This window comes from Setaria viridis, chromosome 2 (assembly GCF_005286985.2).
Source record: "Setaria viridis chromosome 2, Setaria_viridis_v4.0, whole genome shotgun sequence".
Taxonomy (NCBI): Eukaryota; Viridiplantae; Streptophyta; class Magnoliopsida; order Poales; family Poaceae; genus Setaria; species Setaria viridis.
Window position 1 is genome coordinate 47,640,718 of NC_048264.2, and position 15,285 is coordinate 47,656,002.

The window sequence follows — 15,285 nt, forward strand, 5'->3', positions numbered from 1 at the left end:
TCTTAGGGTGATATTAATTTTTTTTTCTCTCTTAGAGCGTCTCCAATGGTATAAGTTAGTTGATAGCTTATAGTTGACGTGGGTTCCATATACATAGCAGCTTTGAAGCTGTGAGAGAGAACTACATCGAAAAGTGCTTGTGCTATGAGAGAGAAGTGCATCGAAAAGTGAGCGAGACTAGCTCTTCACTCCACGCTAGTCTCGTACTTATTGCACTGTTTAACTCGTAAAAAATTGATTGAGCTAGTTCTTAGCTATATCATTGGAGACGCCCTTATACCTCGTGCCGCATTAGCAAATATTAGTAAATATGCCTGATACATTATGGAGCCGTGTGTCAACAACGGGTACAATAAATTGCCAGTGATTGCATGATAGGAAACAAGAAAAGGCCAGGTGCATTCCTCGTCGTCTATTGCAACCTTATCTGATGAGATGAGCGAGGTAGCACTAGATTAGAACTCCTTGTTACTGTAGCGCATCTGGATCTGGACTTGCCCTTCCATTATTGTCCTTGTTCCTCCTATATACTTGCTCCACTCTAGCAAAGTACCAGCAAGGAAGGAGAGCTACCTCAGCTGCCCAAGAAGAGCCTTCCTGCAATGGCCACGGCGGCACCTCCAGCAGCAACCTCCGGCTCCGGCTCCGCCGCCGCCGGGTATGCAAGCGATGGATCCATCTATACATCTCCTCTCTTGTGGGCTTGTGGCTTTGCTGCCTTGTATTGTATGTGCTTGGCAATCATGCATGGCCTGACCGATCCAGCCGTTTGCGGTGTATGCAGAGAGAAACTGATGAAGGAGGAGGTGCTTCCCCCAACCCTGGCTTCCAATTCCCAACCGCCAAATCTCTTGGATGGCACAACAAGGCTTTACATCTCCTACATATGCCCATACGTGCAGAGAGTTTGGATCGCAAGGAACTTCAAGGTACCGATCGATGGAGGTGTACGGGCCGGCCTCATCATTTCCTCATGCTTCCGCTATCAAAATCTTGAAAATGTTCTTGGGCAGGGGTTGCAAGACAAGATTCAGCTGGTTGCCATTGATCTGCAGGACAAGCCTGCGTGGTACTATACTCACTCGCACCCAGTACTGCTACTAACTGACTATACTACTACTAACCTGTCTCTATTTGTTTCTCTTTAATTTCTTTCCATCCATCCGATTAACTGATGCATCCATCTGATGAACTAACCAAGGTTCCTTGAGAAAGTTTACCCGCCGGGCAAGGTCCCCGTGCTGGAGCACAATGGCAACGTCATAGCAGAGTCCTTGGATCTGCTCAGCTACCTGGACGCCAACTTTGAGGGCCCCAAGCTGCTTCCCCAGGACGACCCTGCAAAGCAAGCCTTTGCCGATGAGCTGATCGGCAGCAGCGACCCCGTCATCGTAGCCTTGTTCAGGGCAGGCCGTGCCGCTGCCGGTGCCGGAGGAGATGATATCGGTGAGCTAGTTGCGCCTGCTCTTGACAAGGTGGAGGAAGCCCTGGGGCGTTTCTCTGACGGGCCCTTCTTCCTGGGGCAGTCCATGAGCGCAGTCAGTGATCGACCAATTGTTTCTTGACCTGCCTGATTGTCTTGCTTGCTCATGGTATCTAAAAAGAAAGAATATTATAATTAATGCAGGTCGACATGGTGTATGCGCCCTTCGTTGAACGCTTCAAGGATTTCTTCGCTGCTGCGAAGCAGTACGACATGACACAGGGAAGGCCCAAACTCAAGGAGTGGATAGAGGTACGGATTGTGCCATCACATAGGCATCGAATCTGATTATATATTACCTCAAAACTCATCGCACAAATAAATAAAATAGAATTAAACAAAAAACAAACAAAAAACTGCAGGAGCTGAACAAGATAGACGCCTATGCAGCGACCTGGGGGGATCGCCGTCTGCAGATCGCCGCCATGATGAGCAAGTTCGGGGTAACTAACATCCCTTCTTCATCTTCTCCACATCCCAGTGCTCTGCTAGCTCTTTAATTCACAGTAACGGGACCGACTGACGCCTGCTCTCCGTGTTTGTTTGCAGCTAGAAATCCCGGTAGCCTGATCTCATCTCATCTCATCATCACAACATCTGGACGGTTTCATGCCGTATGGGTTGGAATAAGGAGAGAGTTTGTTCTGGTGTATGCGTTGCTTGTACTCGTCTAGTATCAAACAAGACACCACTTGGCATGTTTTATTCTCTGAATTCTCAATCAAACGAAATTTCATGAATAAATTACCATCCCAAACAACACAAGCCTGCTCTTGTACTCTGAGAAACAAAACTACTCAGAAAGGAGATCGACAATGAGCTCTAGTGTAATGGTATAAAATCTCCAAAAACTATGGTCATGTTACTTGTGCCCTATGTACGTCCCATCCAATAAGCTCCTCTTTTCACCTCCCGGAGCTGAGCCACCACATGCATCCTTCGACCTCTTTTCCACTGCAAGCGCAAGCAATAGAATCATGTCCGCTACTGAAATGACACTGTTTCTGGAACTCGAGATGAAAAAGAAGATCAAACTCACACACCTCACAAATCGCTGAACTGTTTCTGGAGTGTGGGATTGATGCACGCAAATATCGATTTCTTCTTTCGCTTTGTTCCAAACAGGAAGTTCCGCAACGGTACTCTGGTCCTACTTGGAAAATGCTTGAACTGTTTCTCATAGCTACTTTCAGTCTCTGGCCGCAGCAAGCGCTGGGATGAAACCTCAAAACTATCACGCAGCTCCCGCAGGGCATCGTTGACCTTTGCTTGAAGCCCCCTCATGTGCTCTGATGCCACCTGCAGCTCACTCTCAATCTTGCTGTTGGATTGCTGCATGTTGAGGACCTCCCCTTGAAACTTGGCTGCTTCATATGGCGTAAACCTGGCTCCAGCCATCTCCGAGCTACCACGCAGGGCTTCGGCTATCTCCTCTTGCAGTCTGCAAAGAGACGCACTCTTAAGCTGCACTTCCTGATCAAGAAGCGCGTTCTGCTCAAACCATACGTCCAGTTCAGTTCGGAGCTCTCTCAACTTCTTTTCAGCAGGTTCAGGCTCTGCTGCAGTATCAGATCCTCCTGTCTTCTTATCTTCTGTGTCCTCCATTTCTTCTTGTACCTCCTGGTATCTTCTGTCAAACTCCTGCATGTGGTGGCAGGCCATGCTATACCTTACCAGGAACTGCAAATTTTCCTCCACCAAAGTGTCAATGTCATTTCTGAACCTCGCTTCAAAAGATGATGTGTTCTCCGGTGCCTCGATGTTGCTAAAACTGCTTTCCTCCACAGTTGAAATCTCTCCATCCAAAATGCAATTTGGTCTGTCAATTTCCCTGAAAGATCTCATACTTGAGGAAGCGGTTGAGTTACTACCTGCTTTACTGGGTGGCATCTCTGAGGAGTCCAAGAGATTTCTTAGTGACCGGATCTCAACATACTTTATGGAATTTGCATTCCTCAACTCCCGTATAACTGCCTTTGTCTCTTCAAGATGCTCCTGGTTTCTCTTTTCCAGTTCAGTAAGCCTTCTCTTTGTTTCTTTGTAGTTCCGCAGAACTGAAGTATAGTCAGCTAGTAGTATTGCTTCTCTACCTTCAAGCCCATCAAGAAGAAATTCTTGCCAGCTAGGTACACATTCTTCTCCCATTATAGCAGCCTTTTCATCCTGACTCCTTCCTCCATGGTTGTTCGAGGTAGTTGTTTTGCTTGCAAGCTCTTCGCCATTTGAACTCTTCTTCTCTAGCTGACTATAGCGAATGTCACTGACCACATTTTCTGAATCTGTCAGAACTTTCGATACTTGACAATACAATACTTCAGTTTCCTCAGAATCTCCAGCTGGCACACAGAGGGAAGTTCCATCCCTCACATCTGAGGAATATGCATCTGCATTAATCCTGTTCTTCATATCCTGGATGTTATCCACATGACCTAACGAAATGCAGCCATCCTCTTTAGGTGCTACGACTTGGCTGCATTTATTCAAACTTTCAAATTTTTGTGGACCATTAAGATGACCACCTTGGTTTGGCAATTCTTCAACAGATTTTGCTTCATTTGTATGCCGCGAGTTCAAGGTCTTATCAGGACCACTGAAACGAGTAGCTTCTGCCAGTAAGGATTCTTCTAGGGGATCTTTTTCCTTTAAAGTGTTCAAGTCAGAGGAAGCAACTGGACTAATCTGCCCATAGATATTTTGTAATTTACTGTCTCCAATTCTTTCCTCCTGTACCACACTGCTCCCAGTAAAAGCATTTCCGTCACCAGTATTTCCCTCGGCAACCTCCACTGACAACTTGGAAGCTTCAGTTGATGAACCTTGATCATTATAGTCATACTTCTGGTCTAAAGTATCTATACTACCTGAGTGAAGGAGATGAGTCTGACTGATTATTCCCAATGGATATTCACCTTTCAAAATTTTCCCTTGAGCAAAGTTTCCACTTTCACGCTGACATTTTTCTTCTGATGAGCTATCTGCATTGCCCTCACCAGAGTTATCAACACCATTCTCATTTTCGGACCTAACAAATGGATCAATATGGTTGTCAGAATGTATAGACGTTTTATTTCTGACTAGAATGCAATTCTCTGTCGAGAATTTTTCCTCATCGCCATTCTTAGAGCCACGGATGCCATCATCACCATTATCATTAACAACTTCCAAGACATCTTCTCTATCTTGGCCCAAACGATCACTTAGAGTTAGTGCCTCTGTGTCTCTGAATTCCCCACCTTTGCTCTCTTCCGTAAAGTACTCCAGGGACATATCTGTTGAAACCGTTGCACCATCTCCTACATCAGTCGACAAATTATACAGATCTTCAGGGTCAACAGATCCAAGTGCCTTTGAGATGTTAATTATGCAACTAAAGACTTCAGAAAAGCCTTTGTTGACGGAAACTTCTTCCTCAATAATTGATTTATCAAGAATTCGGACTCTATTGAACTCATCCTCTAGTAGCTTGAGCTGTGCATTTAAGTCGCTCTGGTCATCACGAAGTTCCATCTCGTCTTGTAAGTCATCCAATTTATTCTTGAGGTTCTCATTCTCTTGTTTCAGTTGATTGATTTGTGCTGACTGTTTTGGGAACTTGAGCTCCAAGTTGACAACTTTATCAACAAGTTCATCAACATTGTCTGCAATCTCCTCTGCAGAGGATTCAGATCCGTTGGCAAAAAAGTTGTCAATTTTTTCATATATGGGCTGCAACTCGAGTATTCTCTGGGTAACTGGATAAGCTCTTCTGTTCACCGACATTTCAGTGCTGCTAGCGTCTCTTGAAGATGTGTCAGTGTTGCCATTCATGGCATACAATTGTGACCGGAGAGACTTTGTTTTTTCCGACTCCATGTCTGCAATCCTAATCAAGTCCTCAAAATGGCGTACCAGCCGAGATATGGTACCCTGACAAGATCTAAGAGCTGCTATTGTCATCAAGGCACGGGCCTCATCGTCGTGAATGGCTGCATGCGCGTCGAATTTGTCCTGAACGAGACAGATTTCCTCCTGCGTATCTGCAATCTGCTTCTCGATCTCCCAATACCTGGCAATACCACTCTCATAAGAATTCTTGACATACTCTTTCTCGGTTTGGAGGACAAGTATAGCCTTCTGAAGTCTGCTGATCTCGTCTTGTGCCTCCTCTGTGGTCATGCGCGGAGCAGAGGCTGGCTTGTTGGAGCCTGATGGACGACCATGTCTCTTTCTGTTGAGAATTTCTTCAACGGTGGACTTGTGTATCTTGTGCGAGTTGATTGGTGTGATTGCTCTGGGGAGATCACCATCCTCGTCATCTTCTAACATTGCATACTGCACCTCCTCTGGACAAGCAGTAGCAATAGTGTGGTTGGCCTTATGGAGCTCCTTGGATATGTGGTCATAGCGTTCAACGAGGGCTCTGTAGGCTCTGTAGACTTGCTCCACATGGCTTATCACCTCCGGTCTTGTGCGGTAGTACATCTCGGCCCTCTTGCCGAAGGAGTCGGCCTCCTGGCCGAGGAGTTTAAGCATGATCTTGACTCGATTCTCCATATCTGCAAGCATCCAATCCAATCAATCGCATATTCACATTCACATGGGAGGGGAAGGGGAGGGGGCGGGGGTCATGCTGTGATGGTCGGAGGAGAAGAAGAGGAATCGGAAGAACTGACCCTGGAGGTTCGCGTCGAGCCATTTGGACTGGGTGCTTCGGATGTGGCTCGCCCACCACCACGAGTAGGCGTTGCTCGCCGCCCGCTGCAGCATCTTGACATGAATCGATCTGAGCTCCTTGGGCGGGCGATGGATCAGATCCCCCGGCCCTCCTCCAATTCGGAGATGCCTTGAGCCGCCTTCAATCCTCCTTTCTTGGCTGAGTCGCTGAGACAGAGGAGAGCAGAGCTAAGCTGGAGGAGGAGGCTTTGGAGGGAGGTGGCTGCGTCTGCGTCTGCGTGCCCACCACCAGCTCCAGCTCTGCTCTTCGCTTCTTCCGCATGGGCATGGCAGATCTCCGCACAAAACCACAGCTACATGAATAAATACGTGTCCGGTCCACGCGCAAACAGCCCTTTATTTGTTACTAAAAAAACAGTCCTTTATTTTCCTTTTATTATTTTCATCACTTCTGCCATGTTTCTCGTTTCCTGTTGCTTATAGAACTTCTCCTAGCTACTAAAAAAAAACCTTCTCCTAGCTAGACCATCACTTTGAATTATTTGAACAAGTTTATTAGTTGATCGAATTGTGATGAAAAATTTTGCACAAAACTTAAGTTAGTTAAAATAATTTATTAGAAAAAAACACATTTTGAACAAAGGTTGTCTTAGAGAAATTAGCAACAAAAAACTTATATGCAAGCAATCCAAGACCTCGCTCAATGAAGTGCAGAAAGGTTACCATCTTGTTTGGATATGATTCCAATGGACAGTTATTTCCAAAGGCGAATCTTCACTGAATATAGCATTGCTCTTGCAACAGCTTTGCAGCGACAAGAACCTTGATGTTACCCTCGGTTGCCTTCGACTCTTTCCAGGGGCACATGGCATTAGATGGCGTGGTCTGATTGGTCTTGCCGTACTTGGGTGCTGGCAACTGAAGATCCTTCCCCTTGCCGGATGTCTTTTTCTTCTTCTCGTTAGGCTTGGATGCAGCAGTCTTCCTCCCCATCCTTGATGTCACGAGCGTCTTCAGTCACATACGCTCGGGGGCTGCATGGTGGGGGGCGGCGGCACTAGGGTTACAGTGTGGGAGCTGGAAAGGTGAATGGAAAGGGTAAAACGGAAGGGATAACTTCCTCCGTTATTTATATTAGTGGCAGAGTAAAAACCGTGCAAGTGAATGAATTTTGATTTAAAGGATCCTCGGAATTCAAGAAACCTGATTGACAGTTGCCTTTATTTCGGGAGGAGATAAGATCTCCTTCCAGAGATGGTCACGTTGACCAAAGGTTGACCCTTATACCCACCAAACTAGTCGGCTAAAGGCTCGGGGCTGTGTGCCACATGTCGAGGATTAGGAAAGTACTCGTTGTAATAGGGTAGACTTCTGCTAGTTGTGTCCGACTATTATTCTTATAACCAAACGACCTGTAACCCAGACCTCGACTATATAAGGTGAGGTAGGGACCCCTCCAAAGCAATTCAATCCAACCAGCACACAAGACGTAGGGTATTACGTAATCTAACTGCCTGAACCTATCTAAATCGTGTGTCTACATTTACCTTTGAGTTCCTGATCTTGACGAGTCCTACCAACCAAAATACTACCTCGGGCACCTCTCGGTAGGTTACCGGGTCTAAACACCGACATTTATTACCTGAGTTATTACCGGATGGCACTACATATGTTCCGAGATCATCACTGTTTGCTCTATAACATCTGGAAATGCAGTGATATTTGGTCTTCAACGGCGTCTATATACGTTCCAACCACGCTACACTGTCAGTTGATCTGGCTCGCTATGCAAAAATGCATATGGAGTCTACTAATATTCAGATATGGAGTAACTTTTTTGTAACATAGCCTGATATATAGCCTCTCCCTTCTTGCAACCCCCAAAAAATATATTACAACTAGTATTTTATGTGTTCTGCGTTACCTGTATTATTCCCACTTGAAGTCCACCACTGTATATTTGAAATTAGCACCTCCAAAGTAAACAAGCAGTTGTACATACAGTAGCAGTACATAGATCAGTGTTGCAAGGGGGGGAAAAAGAAGAGATTACTTAGCTTGAGCCTTGAGAGATGCAAGCTAAAGACGATGATGTGGACAGTGGACTGCTACCTTACGTGGTAGCTGACAAGCAGTCCAATTAATGAGCGGTTTAATTAGGTGTCGCCCGACTCCAACCGGGTGCTCGTGCACACAACAAACACGTCACCGTCCGTCTCCTCCTCCATTTTTCATTTGGTGTGGATCGTCATCGTCGTCGAGATGATAAGAGCTACATACTCCTATATATATCGATCCTAGCTATATACGTACGTATATAGTACGTGATAGCTAGATAATGTCGTGCAAGCAGGTGTCGTGCGCCGAGGACGCCGTGCAGGTGCGGCGGCGGCGTTGCTACGGGCCGGCGTCCGACGCCGAGTTCCTGCGCTCCATCGCCGACAAGACGCCCGGGAGGGACGACGACGACCAGCGGCGGCGGCAAGTGTACCTCAAGAGCTACGTCTTTGCCACCACGGAGGATCAGGAGGAAGCGGCCAAGGCCAGCCGATGGAGAGGAGGTCTCGTCGACGCCGTGCTGCCGCCGATGCTGCTCCGGCGGTGCCGCCGCAAGACTCACAACGACGACGACCGCATGGTGGGTGGTGGAAGTGCAATCTGCAGCAGCAGCAGGAAAGCATCGAAACCAGGCAAGGTGCTGTCCCAGCTGCTGACTCGCCTTCTTTGCTGCGCCCCTGCTGCGGCTACCACCGCTGCCTAGTCATATGATCCATCCCGGGCGCTACCATTAATTATTTATTATATAGTACTGCAGCCGCTGTATAATATATTATATATACCGTATATATATAATTCTAGTATTACTTCTCCAGTTTCCTTCATTCCTACATTCTTTTATTAAGATTATTATGGAGGTAACTATTTTCTATCCATCTCTCTCTCTCTCACAATATATACGCACTGAGATTTCATCCCTACTAGTTTGCTACCAATGTGAGGGGGCAATGTGTATGCAGTCGTATAGTGCATTTTGATTCGGGTATTTTTTGATCAACTTATTAATTACGACGCATGATATCATTTTAGTTCAATTTAACAATATTTTAGATCGACCTAATGATCCAAAATCCCTAATTTTGATGATACAGTTTCATCATAAGTTGCCCTACCAAAGGCACCTTAAACACAATCGTACGTGGCCTCCAACCAGCTAACAATAAGTGAAGTAGAAAGTGGGCGGCTATCCGCCATGGCAGCAATTTATAAAAAGCCGCATGCAGCAGATGATCGCATTGAAAGATATTAAAAAAAATACAGGCGCGCATGCAGCCCATCACTCTCTCTCTCTCTCACACACACAGTTGAAAAGTGGAAGCCTTCGTTCCTTTTTCTGAATCGACTTTATTTGAGTGCCACTACATGCATACATATACTGGCTTTATGAAGAAAAGAAACCAATAGCTCAGCAAACATCATGAGAGCCACTGCCTACCATCTCCTATCCTATGACTATGAGTGGATCCAGAGCCACTGTCTATTTTTGCTTTGTATATGGATATATAGTAGCATCACTAATTTATTTCCACCGCATTTGGGATAAGGTAAAAATAAACAACCAAAAAAAAAGGAAAATTTACCAAAACAACGAAGAGCCGCGACCACAGTGGGAGTCGAACCCACGACCTTCTGATCCGAAGTCAGACGCGCTAATCCACTGCGCTATGCGGTCGTCTCATGCCTTCATTTGTGGCAAAACATCATACTTCGGCAGCAAGGAGAATGCAGGTGGCCTTTGCCGCCCAGTCCAGAACATTATAGTGCATTGACATCACTCACCGGACCAGCAAGGCAAGCAGTAACACAAGCTATGGACTATATGGAAACCAGTGTATGGAATAATATTACATTACATCTTCTCCAGTCACAGCAGCAGCTCGGCTGTTACTTCTTCCAGGAGATCGTCGCCCAGCATGCTCTCGAGCTCTCCCGCAATTTCATACGTGACATCTTCACAATCCAACCACCCTACGCCCATCAACCTTTCTTCCTGGAAGCATTCTGCTTCCCGCCGTTGTCGGCACACCCTTCCCCACACATCGTCCAAAAACCCCTCTTTATCACTTTTCTTGGAGTGCCACTTCTTCGCCATCCCACTATGTGTCAGAGAAGTAACCACATCCATAAGGGCATCAAACGTCAGATCGAAGAGGAACCTCCTCTCAGATTGCGGCCACACCATGTGCTTCCCGTACTTCTTTTCAAGGCTGTCATAAACGTCACTGCCCGCAGGATACTCCCACAAATAGCATGCATTCAGTTGAAAATCCTGCTCGTCGCTCTTAATACCCAGACAAGTGAGCATGTCAAGGACATAGGCAAAATCCCTTTCATCCGCATCCCAAAAGGTGTCGGATGTCTGACATGCCTCGTCAAGTGGTTTGCAGCTGGCAGAAACTCCATCATCACTCGATAGAGCCAGCTCGGTTTCATCAGCATTGCCTGTGGCTTCCATCTTGAGAAGCCGGAGTTGCATCCTCAGCTCTGTGACAACCAAATAGAACAAAAACCTGCAATCAGATACATAGTCGGAGGAAAATGAATATCACCAACTGAGAATTTGGCATCCTTGCCTTGCAGGTCTGCGCTTATTTTCTCAAAGCCTCCTGAACAGCCATCTTCTGCGCCCAAGGAAGATTCACAAACTGACAATGGACTTGGCTGATCATCTTCGTGAGACGCTGACTCTTCCATAGGTTTGGATGTGAATGCATTGCCTCTGCAGTGATCAAGCACATGTTCCTCAGTCTGAAAATGCAGCAGAATCATCAGGCCATAAATCACTCAACTTTTTTAGAAAAAAACAACAGGATAGATTCACAGACAAATATGAAACTTTAATACTACCATGCAAGGGTTCTTACAGAATTAACATAAATTGCACCTCATGAAAATCATGTAAAACTGTTTTTAATAGACTGTTTAAGCATGTTCAGTACAAAGTGAGTAGAATGAAGTTGAAGTACCTCATTTGCAGAGTTGCTGGGGCTAGAGGAAGCAATATGATCATCTAGCACCCATGTTGGCTCTTGATGCATCACCAGGTTCCCTGCAACAGAAGCCTGGGCCTCATCTTGCCATTCTGGAACCATGCAGCTGCTATCCAAATAGCATTGTGCGCTTAAAATATGTTTAGAATTTGCAGGCTGTACAAGTCTCTCTTCAGATGAATCTGGCACAGCAACACTGCAAGCTGGTTCTTCTAAATTTGCATGTATCTCACACTCAGTTACCATACTTTCATCTTCACCCAGTGATGGCACATCACTTTCATCGCAGTGATGCGTTGATGATCTGACCAGTGACCTCATTGGTCTTCCATGAACTAGCTCATCTGCCACTTTGACAATGTCTTTGAGTACAGAGAACTCACTAAGCGTAGAATTTTCTTTTCTGCTGGTCATCTTCAGACTCTTCCGGCTGATGCATGAAGAAGAAAGAGACTTCAACCTTGTCGTATTGGGCACACTCTCATCTTTCCAACCATCATTGCTGCTGATACCAAGAGGATAACTGCATGACCCCGGCATTCCATCCCTATGCAACTCTCTCTTTGGGCATTTGCAGCAAGTTAGTGACCCTGAAGTAAATTTTGATACCTCTTTGTCAGAGAGGGCAAGCATGTCCCCTAGTGTACTGAATGAATTAGCATCTTGTGACGGGTGCTGATATTGGTGAGCCATCTTCCATCTATCAGATAGGTGTCTTTTTGCTTCCTTCCTAATCGATGTTTTAGTTGAATATGTTGGGGAATAACCAGAGTTGGGACCATCCCAAGCATCATGGCAACAATTTGATCTTCGATATTCCTCTGAACTCTTTAGGTTTGCCATGGACAATGATAAAGATGCCTGTGCATCCCCGTTAAATGGCCCAATATCTGGACTGAATCTCCGGTTTCCACCTATGCCTCCCCTGACAGCTCTCCTCATTTCTTTTGTAACCTCACGGGCAATTTCTATTGACCCTTTCCCACCACGGCCTAACACATCACATTTTCCTGTTGACATCTGATACATGTATTCTTCTGTATGTCGACTTGGAGCAGCATTGCCATAATTAAGGGGTGCTCTGGGCTTTCTGCAACCAGACTGAAACATTTCATATGTTAGTGGATACGCTCCTTCCACGTTTTCAGTTTTGTCGAGGCATGGCTTCAAGACAACTATGCAGGTGGGAGAACCTTCTGTGTCAATCCTTTCCTTGAAGCTTGACCTTGAAAATTTCTGTCTGAAAGAACTAGCGTCCTCTTCAGGAGGTTGACTAGAATGGTCAGCACAAGGATTCCTTGGAGGATGCTTCACTCCTTTTGGTGCACGGCAACACCTTTTAGTATCTTCTTGTGGATTGATAATATCTGCATCAACAAACTTAAGTCTTCTTGATGGTTTCAACACTGTAATATGGTTTACAGCAGAGAATGGAGAACTAAGATCAGTACAGTTTTTCATGGGAACATGGTTGGATTTCTGAAGAAATTCCAACAAAAGATCTTTATTTGATACCAATGCCTCAAGTGCACCATCAAACTCTTTTGATCTCTGGAGAGATTCCTTGGTTGAGAGATGCTTTGCATCCATAAATTTCTGCCTCACAAAATTCATGTCAGCACTGTTAACCTTGTCTAGTCCAGAACAGATGTTTGTGCATCCAGAACTTAGGCTCTGAGTCTTCATCCTTGCAGCCTCCATAACTTCGAAAACATCTTTGAATTCCGGAATCTCAACAGTGCTACTCTTATGTGGAACATCTCCAGAGAAACCATTTTTGTCACAAGAACTCCCAGGAGACATGAACTGTGGACAGATCCCACTATGCGTACTGTGGCTACGGGCTCCAAATGAAGGCATTGTATCAAGGCCCATAAGCCTTCCTACTATACCTGGAGATGCATGCCTGACATCTCCTGAGACTTCATCATCTATCAGCATTTTCATTGGGGTGCTACCCACTCCTTTGGATGAACAAAGCCTGTCCCCACCAAACTGACAGAACAACAAAACCACACATCTGAAGCTATTAGTTTCGCCCTTGAAATGGCAAGGCACATTCAATAAGGCATAACGTCAACAACAGAAAGAATGCAGCGACTACAAAGCATTTGCCTAAAACCTACACTCTATATAAGTTGGCCTGGTTCATGACATGCTGTGTAAGCAAGATTGAATAGAAAACGTGCTTAACAAAGTTTAATACTAACTAGCTCCGGCGCTTTGCCAACGGCTATCTTCTTAAACTTTGGGACTTTGTGCAAGCTACAATCCATAGGATAGAAGTATTGGAGGCTTTGAAGATAAGAATGCACCACTCACCAATGAATCTGAAAGTATTCTGGGTGTTCCTTGTTTCCTAGACGATCCAATATCTGAATCAAAGATTAAGATACAGAATAAATATACTGTGGGTCATAGTTCAGAGTGGCAAAAAGAACAACGCACTGAGTAAGTATTATGGAGGAACTTCACACGGAACTAATTTCACCATCAAAGGAGATATTAAAGAACAGGGACAAAGGAATTTAGTTTCGTCCTCGAACTATATGGAAGTGGAACACTTGCATATAGATAATTAGACAAACGTTGCACTCAGCACATACCAAGTTAATGGAAAACATAGTCAATCACTGCAGGGGAGCAATAATGTGCTCAATATATCCAAGATAGAGCCTATCTACAGCCATCCAACAGATACAAACAGCAGCACATAGTACAAACTTGGATCCGACACGAGGAACCAGACAAACTGAACGTTTGCTATTAATTTAGTACCTCAAACAATGTAAATCAACCCCAACCAGTAAACTATCACTTGAAACTGCTAATATGAGTATATGACTCAACTTTATTTAGTGATTAGAATAAGCCTCCTTGTGTGTGAACCTTCGTGGTGCTTAATCAACATGTGAGGAGTGCAACGTGACATATTCTGTACCAGCATTTGACCTTAAAAAGGGTGCCATGTTCCTAGAAACGAGGCTTGCTTTGCGCGATCCGTCTTTCAGGGATAGTTTAAGTTTGGACCAAGAAGCCCGGCACAAGAATCCAAAGCATATGACTCTGTCTCTAGAGCTAAGGTGGTCATGCACGCTGTATTAGCCTGGAGCAAGAAATGCCACGAACAAGGAAATTCAACTCAAAGGGGACACTACATTTCTTCCATGAGGAGAAAGCAAATAGAGTTTACATACGGAAAAGAAGAAAACAGAAAAGGGGAACGAAAAAGGCCAACTTTTTTTTTTTTGGACAACACAGGGGAAACCTGGACAACCACCAGAGGCAAGAAGCCCATGCTTTCCCTGTTCTTGTGAACTCAATGCCTCCCTCCCCGGAAAAAAAGTGAGCAAATGATAAAAAACACGGGGACTCGAAGAGATATGAAATCCAGAGCAAGCAACGAGCTCCGCAACGAATTCCTCTTCTTCGTGTGTACTCACAATCAAATCAGATCGAAGGCTGGAAGAAAGGAAAGGGAAATCCATTCCAGGAGCTCTGGAGCTAGGAAACAAACCTAAACGGCTAAACCTAGGCTAACACTGGAAGAGAGAGGAGAGATGTCGTGTGTACTCACATACCGTTAGCGAGATGGGGATCGGCGACAACACTGGGATGGGGCCCGTGGTCGTCGCTCCCCTGCGATCTACCGCGGCGGCGAGTGTGCCCCCGCATCTCGCGTGCAGCCGAGCAATCTCGCAGTCGCAGGGAAGGCCGGAGGGGTGGCTTGCTTGGCTACTCGCTGCTGCTGCTGCTGTCAGTGGGCTGTGGCCGCAACCGCAAGAGGGAGGAGGAAGAAGACAAGGGAGAGGGATGGGAAAGCGAACCCTTCCGAACCGTTGGATTTTCCAGCCATGAGATGCGATGCGATCCCCCCCCCCCAAGTGATTCATTCCAAGTGTAAGTCTATGTCTATAATTGGACCTTAGGTGAAGTTGACTTGAGGTCTGTTTGTTAGGTTGTGACTATGAGAAAAGCTGCTGTGGGCTGTGAGCTGTGAGAAAGTTGAAAGCTGTTTGGTTAGAATGTCTGTGAAACTGTAGATTTAATAAGAAATGTCTGTAATGCTATTGAGCTACCAGGAGACTGCTCATATTCAAA

General features: G+C 45.5%; 3 protein-coding genes and 1 non-coding gene across 6 annotated transcripts; 1 reads left to right on the forward strand and 3 right to left on the reverse strand.

Moving 5' to 3' along the window:
* Window positions 1-385: 385 nt before the first annotated feature.
* LOC117845592 (protein IN2-1 homolog A) lies at window positions 386-2,188 on the forward strand. 3 transcript variants are annotated; one of them, XM_034726659.2, is made up of 8 exons: window positions 388-658; window positions 785-806; window positions 903-929; window positions 1,014-1,069; window positions 1,202-1,538; window positions 1,628-1,735; window positions 1,846-1,926; window positions 2,033-2,188. In XM_034726659.2, the coding sequence occupies exons 1-8, from the start codon at window positions 603-605 to the stop codon at window positions 2,051-2,053; spliced, it is 708 nt and encodes a 235-aa protein (XP_034582550.1). In that variant the 5' UTR covers window positions 388-602; the 3' UTR covers window positions 2,054-2,188. The 3 variants fall into 3 exon arrangements, with proteins under 3 accessions (XP_034582549.1, XP_034582550.1, XP_034582548.1); XM_034726658.2 differs by having other exon boundaries at window positions 386-658; window positions 903-1,069; XM_034726657.2 differs by having other exon boundaries at window positions 397-658; window positions 785-929.
* On the reverse strand, window positions 2,158-6,506 carry LOC117845590 (protein NETWORKED 2A). The gene is made up of 3 exons (XM_034726654.2): window positions 6,136-6,506; window positions 2,527-6,018; window positions 2,158-2,437 (listed from the first exon to the last, which is right to left on the reverse strand). Exons 1-2 carry the CDS (start codon window positions 6,227-6,229, stop codon window positions 2,528-2,530), a joined length of 3,585 nt encoding a protein of 1,194 aa, XP_034582545.1. The 5' UTR covers window positions 6,230-6,506; the 3' UTR covers window positions 2,158-2,437; window position 2,527.
* A 2,992-nt stretch (window positions 6,507-9,498) lies between these two features.
* On the reverse strand, window positions 9,499-14,975 carry LOC117844997 (uncharacterized). Its single transcript, XM_034725868.2, has 5 exons — window positions 14,766-14,975; window positions 13,507-13,559; window positions 11,161-13,179; window positions 10,768-10,942; window positions 9,499-10,678 (listed from the first exon to the last, which is right to left on the reverse strand). Exons 1-5 carry the CDS (start codon window positions 14,857-14,859, stop codon window positions 10,059-10,061), a joined length of 2,961 nt encoding a protein of 986 aa, XP_034581759.1. The 5' UTR covers window positions 14,860-14,975; the 3' UTR covers window positions 9,499-10,058.
* On the reverse strand, window positions 9,793-9,866 carry TRNAR-UCG (transfer RNA arginine (anticodon UCG)). The gene has a single exon. It is a non-coding gene; the product is annotated as a tRNA-Arg (tRNA).
* Window positions 14,976-15,285: the final 310 nt, after the last annotated feature.

Excerpts from the sequence above, each read along its gene's own strand:
- LOC117845592 (XM_034726657.2), top strand. The coding sequence starts at position 603 with ATGGCCACGGCGGCACCTCCAGCAGCAACCTCCGGCTCCGGCTCCGCC. Across the intron at positions 1,539-1,627 it reads TGGGGCAGTCCATGAGCGCA|GTCGACATGGTGTATGCGCC; the intron begins GTCAGTGATCGA and ends TAATTAATGCAG. Across the intron at positions 1,736-1,845 it reads AACTCAAGGAGTGGATAGAG|GAGCTGAACAAGATAGACGC; the intron begins GTACGGATTGTG and ends AAAAAACTGCAG.
- LOC117845590 (XM_034726654.2), bottom strand. The coding sequence starts at position 6,229 with ATGCTGCAGCGGGCGGCGAGCAACGCCTACTCGTGGTGGTGGGCGAGC. Across the intron at positions 6,019-6,135 it reads GCTCGACGCGAACCTCCAGG|ATATGGAGAATCGAGTCAAG; the intron begins GTCAGTTCTTCC and ends GGATGCTTGCAG.
- LOC117844997 (XM_034725868.2), bottom strand. The coding sequence starts at position 14,859 with ATGCGGGGGCACACTCGCCGCCGCGGTAGATCGCAGGGGAGCGACGAC. Across the intron at positions 13,560-14,765 it reads CGATCCCCATCTCGCTAACG|ATATTGGATCGTCTAGGAAA; the intron begins GTATGTGAGTAC and ends TCTTTGATTCAG. Across the intron at positions 13,180-13,506 it reads GAATACTTTCAGATTCATTG|TTTGGTGGGGACAGGCTTTG; the intron begins GTGAGTGGTGCA and ends TTGTTCTGTCAG.